This window comes from Mustelus asterias, chromosome 23 (assembly GCF_964213995.1).
Source record: "Mustelus asterias chromosome 23, sMusAst1.hap1.1, whole genome shotgun sequence".
Taxonomy (NCBI): Eukaryota; Metazoa; Chordata; class Chondrichthyes; order Carcharhiniformes; family Triakidae; genus Mustelus; species Mustelus asterias.
This window is the reverse complement of record NC_135823.1, coordinates 12656417-12670443: the sequence shown is the minus strand read 5'-3', so window position 1 is coordinate 12670443 and position 14027 is coordinate 12656417. Positions and strand designations below refer to the sequence as shown.

At 43.5% G+C, this 14027-nt stretch overlaps 1 protein-coding gene across 8 annotated transcripts in view; it reads right to left on the bottom strand.

Annotated features, from left to right (window-relative positions):
* The window catches only part of eef2kmt (eukaryotic elongation factor 2 lysine methyltransferase), a 35913-nt gene extending 22370 nt beyond the window's left edge, over positions 1-13543 (bottom strand). For 4 of the 8 annotated variants that reach the window (XM_078239969.1, XM_078239970.1, XM_078239968.1 and 1 more), the window contains exons 1-3: positions 13342-13510; positions 13146-13208; positions 10694-10774 (exon numbers count right to left, since the gene is read on the bottom strand). In XM_078239969.1, coding sequence (XP_078096095.1) covers positions 10694-10774; positions 13146-13208; positions 13342-13455 — 258 coding nt within the window. In that variant the 5' untranslated portion in view covers positions 13456-13510. Of the gene's footprint in view, positions 1-10693; positions 10775-13145; positions 13209-13341 lie in introns of all 8 variants that reach the window. The other 4 variants (XM_078239971.1, XM_078239972.1, XM_078239967.1 and 1 more) reach the window with 3 other exon arrangements.
* Between the last annotated feature and the right edge of the window lie 484 nt (positions 13544-14027).

Sequence of the window (14027 nt, the reverse complement as noted above, 5' to 3'; positions counted from 1 at the left end):
GGAGCTGAGTCCACAAAAAGATCAGCCATGATCTTATTGAATGGCGGAGCAGGCTCGAGGGGCCAGATGCTTACTCCTGCTCCTAGTTCTTATGTTCTTATAGAAGCGCAAGAGAATTGCTGGCTCTCATAGCATCATCTATGTCTTAGAGAAAGCACCATCTGATAGCAAAGGTACCAAAGAAGAAAGAAGTTCCAGACAGAAGAATCAAAGAAAGCCCAGAATATTCCAGAAGACATAAAACCTGGTAGTAATTTAGCGAGTAATTAAATTCTATTTTCTTAATGAGTGGGAATTGTATTTATTTGAACAGCATACCATTAGAATTGTCTTATTCGGAATAGTTAGTTAGAAGGGATTTATTCGATTTGTTAAGAGTTTAGTTAATTTGTTCACTGTTAGTTAGATAAATATATTGTTACTTGTTGATTTGAGTGTGTGTGTCAGGGAGTTATTTTGTATTTAACCACTAGAAGTTGTTGAAGAGCAGGTCACACCATTTCACACACATTTCCTACAGATTAAAAGGTGAGGTACTCCTCTTTCAGTGTTAGTTCTCAACCTCCGCTTTATAACAGAAAGGATGATAAAATGGATAAATAGGATGAAACAAAATGGGAATGGGGTGAAGGTGGAGGGGAGAGTTCACATTCTGAAGTTGAACTCAATGTTGAGTCCAGAAGGCTGTACAGCGCCCAATTGGAAGATGAGCTGCTGTTCCTTCAGTTTCCATTGGGTTTCGCTAAGACACTGCAGAAGGCCAAGGACGGACATGTGGAGGGCAGGGGGGTTTGTTGAAGTGGCAAACGACAGGAAGGTCCAAGTCCTGCTTGCGGCAAAGCTGTCACCCAGTCTACATTTGGTCTCTCCGATATAGAGTGGACCTCATTGGGAGAAGCGAATGCAATAGACCAGATTGGAGGTGGTGCATGTGAAGATCCACCTTCATTCTATTTATTTTATTTTGTTTCATCCTATTCATCCACTTTATCATTCTCCTTTCTCACCTCCATTTTTCCACTTTCCATTCCAGCTCTACTTCTTGCCGCACCGCATGTTCCCCTCCCCCCCACCTTTTAAGGCAACTGCCACATTCCTCAGGCAGTCAGTCCTTTAACAATCTGCACCTCTGTTCTGCCATTCACACATTCTGATCACTTACTGGACACTTTTTAAGCACCTACTCAGCCTTCTGTAACCTCATTTACATTCCCTTTGTCCCATTCCACTCCACCCACCTTCTGTTATGGTTCAGGTCAGAAACTCGTGTGTTTTATGAAGCTTGTCTGAACCATAAGTTTTGCATTTTGAATTCGACCAGGAGGAGCATGATATGTTTCACTTCAGGTATGATTCAAATGACCCACTAGTGAGCTTTTATCAAACAAAGTTTAGTGAATATAATTAACATCTGTAGAAAAAAAAATTAGCAATACCTTTCATCAATTACAAAAAAAGGAAAGAAAACCACAATAATGTATTAACCTCGAATTGAATATTAAAACTGTTCCAACAAACCAAAACCTTTCATCGACAAAGCCCTTTTCACAGGCTTAACACAGCAGAGATTAAATCTCACTTGACTGGAATTGAGTCTTTTCGAAGGCTGCACTTTCCTTCCAGAAGACAAAACGTTGCCTTGAGATAACTAGCAGAATTTCCAAATAGAACAGGGAGACAGAGAGACTTCAGCTTCTTTCTTGCCTGATGCCCCTGCTGAAACCCAACTGCAGCTCAGAACTGAAAATGAAACCTTAAACTCACTGGGGGAAAACAAATCCTGTTCAAAAACACATAACCTCCTAACAATGCAGGATAGTAAAACTAACCCCAGAGTAAACACAAACAACCCCAATTACCACTTAAGCAGCAGTAACAGGACTCATCGTAGTCAGCCTGGCAACAATGACATCACTGAAGCTGGGAGTTGCAGAAATCGTTTTAAGAAAACCTTTCTTAAAGGGACACTAACATCACAATAGTATAAATCTCCGCTGATTCTCTTTACTCTCAGCTCTGACGAAGGGTCATCTAGTCTCAAAAAGTTGCCTCTATTCTCTCACCACAGACCTGATGAGGTTTTCCAGCATTTTCTGTTTTTGTCCAAGAATCTTATTGCGATCAACTGCCCGAAAATGAAAAACAGGGCTTTTGAGACAACAAATGATATGGAAGGTAAAGAGGATGATATTGACCAGTGAGCATCCCGGCTGCAGGTTTGTTCCATTGCGCAGTCCCAGATGGTGGGTGTATATTCACAGTATGTTGAGCAGGCTGGTTAAATGTTACATGGATTCATTAAGTACGGAATACTAGAGAAGTTAAAGAATATGATTGTTCTACGTATTAAATAGAAATATTGAAAATAGGAGCAGGAGGCAGCCATTCGGCCCTTTGAGCCTGCTCCATCATTCATTATGATCACAGCTGATCATCTAACTGATCCAGCCTTTCCTCCCGTATCCTTTGATCTCCTTCACCTCAAGTGCTGTATCTAACTGCATGAAAACACACAATGTTTTGGCCTCAACTACTTTGTGGTAGCAAATTCCACAGGCTGACCACTCTCTGGGTGAAGAAATTTCTGCTCATTTGTATTTTTAACAGTCTACCCTGTATCCTCGGACTGTGACCCCTGGTTCTGGACACCCTCACCTCCAGGAATATCCTTCCTGCATCTACCGTCTAGTCCTGTTAAAATTTGATCGGTTTCTATGAGATCGCTCCTCATTCTAAACTCCAGCAAATACAATCCTGATCGAGTCAATCACTCCTCATACATCAGTCCTACCATTCCAGGAATTAGTCAGGTAAATCTTCTCTGCACTCCCTCTCGAGCAAGAACATCCTCCCTCAGATATGGAGGCCAAAACCGCACACAATATTCCAGATTTAAAGTGATTTGCAAAAGAAGCAAATGTGATGTAAGAAAAACCTTTTTCACTCAGCGAGTGGTTGGGGGCTGGAATGTTCCACCTGGAAGTGTGGTGGAGGCAAGTTCAATTGGAGCATCCAAGAGGGCATTAGATGATTTGATTGCCTGAATAGAAACAGGGGACGGGACTTTACAGTCTCGCTCATCCCTAAACCATAAAATCCCACCTCAGGTCAAGGGACCTTCCCATTGTCCGCCCCTCACCCGCTCCGATTCCCGTAACAGGTCGGGCAGTAATATTCCAGGTGTGGCCTCACCAAGGCCCGGCATAATTGCATCATGACACTCCTGTTCTTATACTCAAATCCAATATGAAGGCCACCATATCATTTGCCTTTTTTACTGTCTGCTGCATCTGCATGCTTACCTTTAGTGACTGAGGTATGAGGACACCCAGGTCTCGATGCACATTCCCCCCAATTAATGGCCAGCTAGTAAGCTGCCATCCTATTTTTGCTACTGAAGTGGATAACCTCACATTTATCCAAATTATACTGCATCTTCCATTCATTTGCCCATTCATTCAACTTGTCAAAATCACTGCATCCTCCTCACCGCTCACCTTCCCACCCAGCTTTGTGTCATCTGCAAATTTGGAGAAAATACATTTAGTTCTCTCCGCTAAATCATTTCAGGTTTGGTGATGGTAACACGCTGAAATCACGAGACGAATGATACTGCAATTTAGCAGAGGTGAATCACTATCAGTACTGGTGTGGTATCGAGTGAAATACTTCTAATGTTAAGTCTTCGATGAAAAAGGCCCAAATGAAGTCAGATGTACAATATGATAAATTGATCAATTTAGGTAGATCTGTAGATTTGCAATTTACAGAGTCAGGACATTATTGTATATCTTTATCTCTGGACAGAATAGGAAAGAGGTATTAATGGCAGCTGGGAATAGGGATTTAAATTACCAAACGACATCAACAATGGGATGGGCAATAAATGCTGGCCCATGAATGAATTTAAAAATGCACATCCCACTGGCTATGGGTTAAAAATAATGTTCAAGGATGCAGGGGTATTGGATGAGGAATACTATAGACTTAATGGTATTCGTGAAATAGGTGATATTCATAAATGTGCAGGAGAGTGTCATCACATTGGCCGGTCTCCTGCTGGCAAGAGGCTTTAATAAAACCAAAGCAATGGATAAAGAAAAATATATTTTTCTTCTACATTTTGTCGACATGGCAACTAGATTTAGTCTATTAACAGCAATTTTTCATAAAGATTTTTAAAAAGATATAATACTGGAGTGAGAAATATTCCTAAAGCCGCCAAAAGAAACTGTAGATATGGCGGGGAAATTATGGGCTAAAGGATGCATCCAGAGTATGGTATTTTTCAGTTCGGTCCGTTCTACTAAAAGCTGTTTGCCTTTAGTTAAAAGCAGATCCCGCAATATTTTATTGGAACTGCGGACAGAGAAAGAACAATAATGGCAATAGTTGCTTTAAAATGGCTTCTCTGGCTGAGAGCTAAGCATGCTGAGATTTCTGGTCAACTTATAATTAAAACCAGATGCAGGTCATAAAGTTAAGGCTAAGGCTGATGTTTAGTTACAAGGCTGATGTGAAGTTTAAGAGTTAAAGTTCAGTTGAAAGTTGATGTTCAGTTAGAGGTAAAGTTCAGTAAAGAGTTAATGAGTTGCAACTGTTTATGTTTGAGTTGGTACCAGAAGTATTAAATAAAGAAACTGTTGAATTATTGTCCGTTTGTCTCATTAAACTGGAATGCTTGGAAGGTATTTAAATTAAAAGCAGAGTAACAGAACTATGAAGGTATCTTCTTGTTGGATGCAGATAATTTCCTGTTGGCAGAGGGAAATTCTAGCACGAGAAATTTGTGAAAGATAAAATTATAAAGGAATTCAAAATTGGAAGTCACGCTTTTAAGTATATAGGCTTGGACATTAGGTAGGCCAAGTTGGAAACAACCCCAATTCAACAGTCTTACCGAGAGGATGTTAATCGAATCCCGATAAATTGGGCCAGATCTTCACAGAAGATTATGTCAGACTCCTTCCAATCACAACCAATTATGTCAGACTCCTATTTATTGACTACAGCTCAGCCTTCCCATGAACCTTATCTCCAAACTCCGTGGTCTGGGCCTCAGCACCTCCCTCTGCGACTGGACCCTGAACTTCCTAACTCACAGACCACAATCAGTAAGGATAGGCAACAACACCTCCTCCACGATCATCCTCAACACCGGTGCCCCACAAGGCTGTGTTCTCAGCCCCCTACTATACTCCTTATACACCCATGATTGTGTGGCCAAATTGCCCTTCAATTCGATTTCCAAGTTTGCTGACGACACCACCGTAGTGGGTCGGATCTCAAACAATGACAAGGCAGAGTACAGGAATGAGATAGAGAATCTGATGAACTGGTGCGACAACAATAATCTCTCCCTCGATGTCAACAAAACGAAGGAGATCGTCATCGACTTCAGGAAGCGTAAAGGAGAACATGCCCCTGTCTACATCAGACAATACACATCTCTTTAACCTGTGCTTAATGCTCCCTCCACCCACATTGTCTGTATCTTTAAGATCTGGCTGGTTGTCGGGATTCGCATTCTAATCAGTATTCTGTGACTTGATTTTGTGTCTCTGTGCCCTGTTTGAGAGCACATTTCCACTCCATCTGACGAAGGAGCAGCACTCCGAAAGCTTATGGTATTTGCTACCAAATAAACCTGTTGGACTTTAACCTGGTGTTGTTAAAACTCTTACCCTGTCTACATCAGCAGGGACCAATTAGAAAATTGAGAGCTTCAAGTTTTTAAGTGTCCAGATCACCAATAACCTGTCCTGGTCCCCCTATGCCGACACTATAGTTAAGAAAGCCCACCAACACCTCTACTTTTTCAGAAGACTAAGGAAATTCGATATGTCAGCTGCGACTCTCACCAACTTTTACAGATGCACCATAGAAAGCATTCTTTCTGGTTGTATCACAGCTTGGTATGGCTCCTGCTCTGCCCAAGACTGCAAGGAACTACAAAAGGTCGTGAATGTAGCACAAACCATCACGCAAACCAGCCTCCCATCCATTGGCTCCATCTACACTTCCCGCTGCCTCGGTAAAGCAGCCAGCATAATTAAGCACCCCACGCACCGCGGACACTCTCTCTTCCACCTTCTTCCTTCGGGAAAAAGATACAAAAGTCTGAGGTCATGTACCAACAGACTCAAGAACAGCTTCTTCTCTGCTGCTGTCAGACTTTTGAGTGGACTTATCTTGCATTAAGTTGATCTTTCTCTACACTCTAGCTATGACTGTAACACTACTTTCTGCACTCTCTCATTTCCTTCTCTATAAATGGTACGTTTTGTCTGTATAGCGCGCAAGAAACAATACTTTTCACTATGTTAATACATGTGACAATAAAATAAAAATAAAAAATCAGGTCCAACAATATTTTACTGGAACTATGAAGGGACAGAAAGCACAAGTATAGAGACTAGCAAGCTGATAAGTGATAGGAACAGAGAGGATGCTGGAGCAACTCAGCAGGTCTGGCAGCATCTATCAGAATGCTGTTAATGTTTCAAGCCTGCTTGGTTCTTCATCAGAATTAAAGAGGGGGAGAAATATGCTGGATATTAAACTGTACAGTAAGAAGTCTCACAACACCAGGTTAAAGTCCAACAGGTTTATTTGGTAGCAAATACCATAAGCTTTCGGAGCAATGCTCCTTCGTCAGATGGAGTGGTCTCTGTTCTCAAACAGGGCACAGACCTGAGAACAGAGACCACTCCATTTGACGAAGGAGCATTGCTCCGAAAGCTTATGGTATTTGCTACCAAATAAACCTGTTGGACTTTAACCTGGTGTTGTGAGACTTCTTACTGTGCTTACCCCAGTCCAACGCCGGCATCTCCACATCATTATTAAACTGTAGCCAGGAGACACTGCAACAAGATGTAGCAACCACAAGAAAAACATCAGATGACTGGGAGTGTGTGTGTGTGTGTGTGTGTGTGTGTGTGTGTGGGGGGGGGGGGGGGGGGGGTTTGGTGGTGCATTAAGACAGTACATGTATGGGACAGTTAAAAAGGGGCTTTCCCAAATGGAGGAGAAAGGTCACAGTCTAAAGTCGTTGAACCCAATGTTGAGTCCTGAGGGTTGTAACGTGCCTACCTGGACGAAGAGATGCTGCTCATCCAGTTAATAGGTGAAGTTGGAGTAAAGCAGAAACTAATGATGATAAGGGTACTATGGGGTGAATAGTCGGATGTCTGGAGTGCGTGCATGCGTCCGGGGCGGTGTTCTGTGCAGGGCTTGGTCCAGGTGCTTAAAGTTGTTACGCTGAAGTTAGAAGTGATTTCATTTCTTCTAACTCTTTCAGAGTAACTTGGCATAAAACTGGTAGAACCACCCAATGTTAGCAATTAAAATCAGGATTTAAAGTGCAATTGTCCAGGAGAAGTTCCAATAGGGATTTCCCAGCACATCAGCTAACATTATACAGCAATTAAAATGGGGGACTTCAATTATCCAAATGTAGACTGGGACAGTGGAAGTGCAAAGGGCAGAGAGGGGAAAGGTTCCTCGATTGTGTCCAGGGAAATTTTCCACAGTAGTATGTGTCCAGAGCAACAACAAAGAATGCACTGTTGAACCTGGTTCTTGGAAATGTAGATCATACATCAATGGGGGAACATTTAGGAGACAGTGATCATTGTATCATAAAGTTTATGATGATGATAGAAAAAGATAATAGGCAGGCCAGAGTAAAAATAATTAACTGGGGGAGAGCTGACTTCAATGGGGCACGAACAGAGCTGGGCCGGTTAGATTGGAATGAAAGGTTAGCGGGAAAAACTGTAGCTGAACAATGGGCGACCTTTAAAACAGAAACAGCCCGGACACAGTCAAAGTATATTCCCTTCAAATGGAAAGTAGGGCAAACAAATCCAGAGCTCCCTGGATGAAAAAGCAGATAGAAATTAAGAAAAGAAAAATTGTGCTTATGACAGATGTCAAGTACAATATAAAGTTGAGAACAAAGAGGAATACAGAAGGTTCAGAGGGGAAGTGAAAAAGTACCTTAGAGAAGCGAAGTGGGATTGTGAAAAAAAACTAGCAGCCAACATACAATGGAATCCCAAAGTCTTCCTCAGGCATAGAAATAGGAAAAGGATGGTGAAAGAAGTAAGGCTGATTCAGGAGCTAAAAGTGAATTTACACATGGAGGCAAGGGGCATGGCAAAGGTATTAAGTTAATATTTTCATGCGTCTTTACCAGGGAAGTAGATGCTACCCAGATCATGGAGACAGATGAGGAAATTCTATCCCGAGAAGGGTTCAAAATTGATAAAGAGGAAGTGTTGAATTGGCTGTCGGTACTGAAAGTTGACAAAACACCTGGACTGGATTAGATACATCCAAAGATATTTAAGGAAGTGAGAATGGAAATTTCAAGGGCATTGGCCATAATCTTCCCAGCCTTCTCCAGACTCAGGGAGGTGCTCGAGGACTGGAGAATTGCAAATATTACACCCTGGTTCAATAAAGGTTGCAAGGTTGGTCCCAACAATTACGGACCAATCAGTTTAACATCAGTGGTGGGCAAGCTTCGACAAACAATTAGTCTGGAGTCACATGGAAAATTATCACATGGAAAAATGTGGATTATTAGAAATCCATGCTGGCTCTTCCTAAAGGGGAAATTGTGTTTAACTAACTTGGAGTTTTTTGAGCAACAGAAAGAGTTCACAGAATCCCTACAGCAAAGGAGGCCATTCAGTCCATCAAATATGCACCAACAACAATCCCACCTAGGCCGTATCCCCGTAACCCCACACAATTACCCCGCTAATCCCTCTAGCCTACACATCCTGGGTCACTAAGGGGCAATTTAGCATGGTCAATGCACCTAACCCGCACATCTTTGGACTGTGAGAAGAAACCAGAGCACCTGGAGGAAACCCATGCAGACAAGAGGAGAATGTGCAAACTCCACACAAACAGTGACCCAAGCCGGGAATCGAACCCAAGTCCCCTGGAGCTGTGAGGCAGCAGTGCTAACCACTGTGCCAACATGTTACCCTGATGAGGGTAATGTTGTTGATGTGGTTTCCTCGACTTTCAGAAGCCATTCAATACTGTGCCATTCTCAGTCTTGTAGAAATATGATAACTCATGGAATCAAAAGGGACAGTAGCAACGTGGATACAAAATAGGTTGAATAGGAAACAGGGTGTAATAGTCAATGGATATTTTTCAGGCCGGAGGAAGGTTTGTAGCGGTGTTTCCCTTGGGTCACTGTTGGGACCCCTGCTTTTCCTGTCTTTTCTGTGTCTTCTCGACCTTGGTTTCCAGGGAACAGTTTTAAAACTTGTAGGTGATCGAAAACTTGGAAGTATTGGAAACTGAAGAGGATAGTGCAGAACAGCAAGAGGACATAGACAATTTAACCCTGAAAAGTGTAAGTTCATACACTTTGGGAGGAGTAATTTGATAAGGAAGTGTTCAATGAACCTCATAACACTAGGGAGGTTCTGTGGAACAAAGACACCTTGGCGTGTTTGTCCATAGATCTCTGAAGGCAGAAGGGCATGTTAGTAGGGTGGTAAAACAGGCATATGGGACATGCCTTTATCAATCAAGGCATAGATTCCAAAAACAGGGAAGTCATGTTGGAGTTGTATTGAACTTTGGTGAGGCCACAGCTAGAGTACTGTGTGCAGTTCTGGTTGCCATATTATCGGAAGGATGTGATTGCACTGGAGGGGGTACAGAGGAGATTCACCAGGATGTTGCCTGGGACGAAACATTTAAATTATGAAGAGAGGCTGGACAGACTTGAGTTGTTTTCGTTGGAGCAGAGAAGATAGACCTGATCGAGGTGTACAAGATTATGAGGGACATGGACAGAGTGGATAAGGAGCAGCTGCTCCCCTTAGTTGAAGGGTCAGTCATGAGGGCACATGGGTTCAAGGTGCGGGGCAGGAGGTTGGGGGATGCAAGGAACAACCTTTTTACTCAGAGGGTAGTGACGGTTTGGAATGTGCTACCTGGTGGAGGCAAGTTCAATTGAGGCATTCAAGAGGGCACTGGATGATGATATGAATAGAATAGAAACAATGTGCAGAGGCACAGGGAAGACAGGGAATGGCACTAAGTCATGACACTCATTTGGACAACCAGTGCAGACATGATGGTCAAATGACCTTCTTCTGCACCGCAACAGTTCTGCAATTCTGTGAAAACTAGCAGGCATTTTCTTAATGTACATAGGTTTTTGTGGTCTGTTGGCAGGGGAGGTGCGCAGATCTGTGACATTTAAGAAATGATAGATAAAGTGTAAAGGAATTGAAAATTGGAATATGCTTGGTGATTGGTGTTAAAAGCTAGTAATTGAAAGTCATAAGTTGAACAGGTGTTAGTAAATTATACTCAAAATGGTATATAAAGAGTTGGCCAACACTGGGAGTGTTAGAGTAGAAGTAAGGTTTGTAACAAGCAATAAACCATTTCCACTAAAGCATCCTAATCTGTGTCTTCTTCATAACCAGGCTTGGAAGCTCCTCTGATAACTGTAGTAGACAGTCAGCAACGTTTCAAGGAGACTCTACTATCTTCTCTGGGGCAATTGAGTTTGAACAACCTAGCGAGAAATGCCCACGTCCCATGGGGGAAAAAAAACGCATCTTTCCTTTGAATGTTAATTATTTTTCAATTCAACGATTACCCGACACAAGCAATTCTTCAAATGTCAAAAGTGAAAATGTACCTTTTTAATGAGCTCAGCGAGAAAAAGTCTTCTGTACTTCACCGAAGGAGGATATTTATTGCAAAGAGGATGAAGAACTGTCTAAGAAAATAATTAAGAAACATGGACAAGTTGTTGTTTTTACAAACTAATTGTACCAGCATTCTTGTCTTCAATGCATTGGCAAGATGTCTCAAACACAGCTATCTGAAAACTGGCATGTCTGAAACACTGGATTTAAGCTGACATGCACGAATTCCACCATTAGACATGTAAAATACCTTACCGGCATGTTCGTTTGGGTGCTGCATAGCACACCAACTAGTTTTCAATGTTGTGGGAATGCGGCTTTTCAATATCCAAGATGTTAATAAATATAGTGAATAGTTGATCCTCCCAACATCGTTCCTGGTGAGGAACCAGTAGTCACATCCTGCCAACCAGAATGCATGCTCATTATCCCTACTTTGTCTCCTGGCAGGAGAGATGGTTTTTGGCTATCCAGCCAGATTGCCCAGAACATCAAAGCTGGGATCTGCTCTCTCTTCTAAACTCCAGTGAATATAATCCTAACCAATTTAGTCTCTCCTCATATGACAGACCTGCCATCACAGGAATCAGTCCAGTAAGCTACGAGAGGACACAGGTTTAAGGTGCTGGGGGGTAGGTACAGGGGGGATGTCAGGGGTAAGTTTTTCACTCAGAGGGTGGTGGGTGAGTGGAATCGGCTGACGTCGGTGGTGGTGGAGGCAAACTCGTTGGGGTCTTTTAAGAGACTTCTGGATGAGTACATGGGATTTAATGGGATTGAGGGCTATAGATAGGCCTAGAGGTGGGGATGTGATCGGCACAACTTGTGGGCCGAAGGGCCTGTTTGTGCTGTGGCTTTCTATGTTCTATGTTCTATAAACCTTCGCTGTGATGACTAACTATATTTTAAGTGGGTTTTAGTCTCCAAGAAGAATGCTGCTTACTTGGAACTGAAATAGTAATGTTAGAAATTAAAGCTGATTCTTTTCATGATTGCTGGAGCATGCCATTCGTTACATCTTACAAACTAGAAAATGATCCAATTATGCCTACTCTGTTTCCAATCTTCTATCCGTGCTAATATGATGAGGCACCTCATCAAATTTCACTTTCCCCAAATGCTTACTCCAATTCAGGGTCACGGGGAGTCAGTGACTATCCTGACAAGCACTGGGCATTAGGTGGGGTAAACCTAGAATGGGACAGACACCAGTCCATCGCAGGGCACTCACCTCACAGCAATAAACGGAGGGGAATTTAGTACGGGCAATCCATCCAACCTGCATATCTTTGGACTGTGGGAAGAAAGCAGAGCAAGCGGAGGAAAACTATGCAGACACAGGGAGAACATGCAAATTCTACCCATGCCAGGAATTGAACCCCAGGTCATAGAATCCCTACAATGCAGCAGAAGGACCATTCAACCCATTGACTCTGCCCCGACCACAATCCCACAGGCCCTATTCCCATAATCCCACGTATTTACCCTGCTAATGTTGAGGATTAGCCAGGCAAGGCACGGTGAGTACTCAATCTTTCCAAGCTTTATTACTTGCTAGCAAGGAGAACAGACACAATGAATCTCATTATGATTTTCTATCAGAGTTCCCCAAACAATGTCAGTTACAGCACTTTTTAGCCAATGAGAGTGAGCATACCAGTTAAAGCACCTTACAGATTGGTGTGCACTTTCAACCAACAGAATTCATTTGCATCCTTCTCATGCAGTTATGTAGAATCCTGGAAACTTGGAACATTGTGTTTTCTCAAGGACCCATTCATGCTGCAAAGCAGACGCAGACCCTTCACCTGCTAACGGTGGCAGTTGTTAGCACTGCTGCCTCACAGCACCAGGGACCCAGGTTCGATTCTCAGTTTGGGTCACTGTCTGTGCGGAGTCTGCACATTTTCCCGGTGCCTGTGTGGGTTTCCTCCAGGTGCTCCGGTTTCCTCCCACACGCCGAAGATGTGCAGGTTAGGTGAACTGGCCATGATAAATTCTCCCTCAGCGTACCTGAACAGGTGCTGGACTGTGGCGACTAGGGGACTTTCACAGTAACTTCATTGCATCGTTAATGGAAGCCTTCTTGTGACTAATAAATCAACTTTTAAACTTTAACAGCTGGTTCCAACTTCCAGACTAATCCCCTGAATCTAGGGTCAATTTAGCATGGCTAATCCACCCAACCTGCACATCTTTGGAGCATGGGAGGAAACCGGATCACCCGGAGGAAACCCATGAAGAGAGAATGTGCAAACTCCACACAGATGGTGACCCACGGCCAGAATTGAACCCAGATCCCAGGTGCTGTGAGGCAGCAGTGTTAACCACTGTGCCACCCTGACCCATTATGCCAATACAGCCACATCCTGCTGCCCCAACCACTTAAATCCCTTCTGGAAATTCCACCTACAGGTTGGAATGGAATCACATTTGGTGTACCTGCTGCAGAATGTGCTGTATTAATGTAGAATCGTCGCTGTTCTTCAGTCTTTCTTCCAGCTCCTAAAGAACACAAATGAAATTAAAATTGTAAAATTATTTGACCCGAAAGCAAAATGGACCATTTAACGTGCAGGGTTTGAAATGATACTTGAAACTTGTACATCTGATGTGCTCAGTGTAATCACTCACTCACCGGCAGCGGCAGGCTGTCCATCCGCCCCATGGTGAAGAAGGAGCGCTGGAAGCTCAGCACCAAGTCCCCGGCGCCGGGCCCGGCCGCTTCCACACCCTCCGGGCTGGCGCTCATCCCCGGCCCCGGGCCGCCCTCATCAGCCCCCACCCTGCGGGGTCGCCGCTTCCGGGTCACCGCCGCCTGCACGCACTTCCGGGTCACGGCAGCCCCGCTGGAACATTCAGCTTCTTCACTTGTCAGTAAGGAGTCTCACAACACCAGGTTAAAGCCCAACAGGTTTATTTGGTAGCACAAGCCACTAGCTTTCGGAGCGCTGCTCCTTCATCAGGTGAGTGAGAGTTGTGTTCACAAACAGGGCATATGAAGACACAAACTCAATTTACAAAATAATGGTTGGAATGCGAGTCTTTACAGGTAATCAAGTCTTAAAGGTACAGACAATGTGAGTGGAGAGAGGGTTAAGCACAGGTTAAAGAGATGTGTATTGTCTCCAGCCAGGACAGTTAGTGAGATTTTGCAAACCCAGGCAAGTCGTGGGGGTTACAGATAGTGTGACATGAACCCAAGATCCCGGTTTAGGCTGTCCTCATGTGTGCGGAACTTGGCTATCAGTGACTCTGCGTTGTCGTGTGTCGTGCGCAGAATCGCTGAGCAGAGACTGATAGCCAAGTTCCGCAGACATGAGG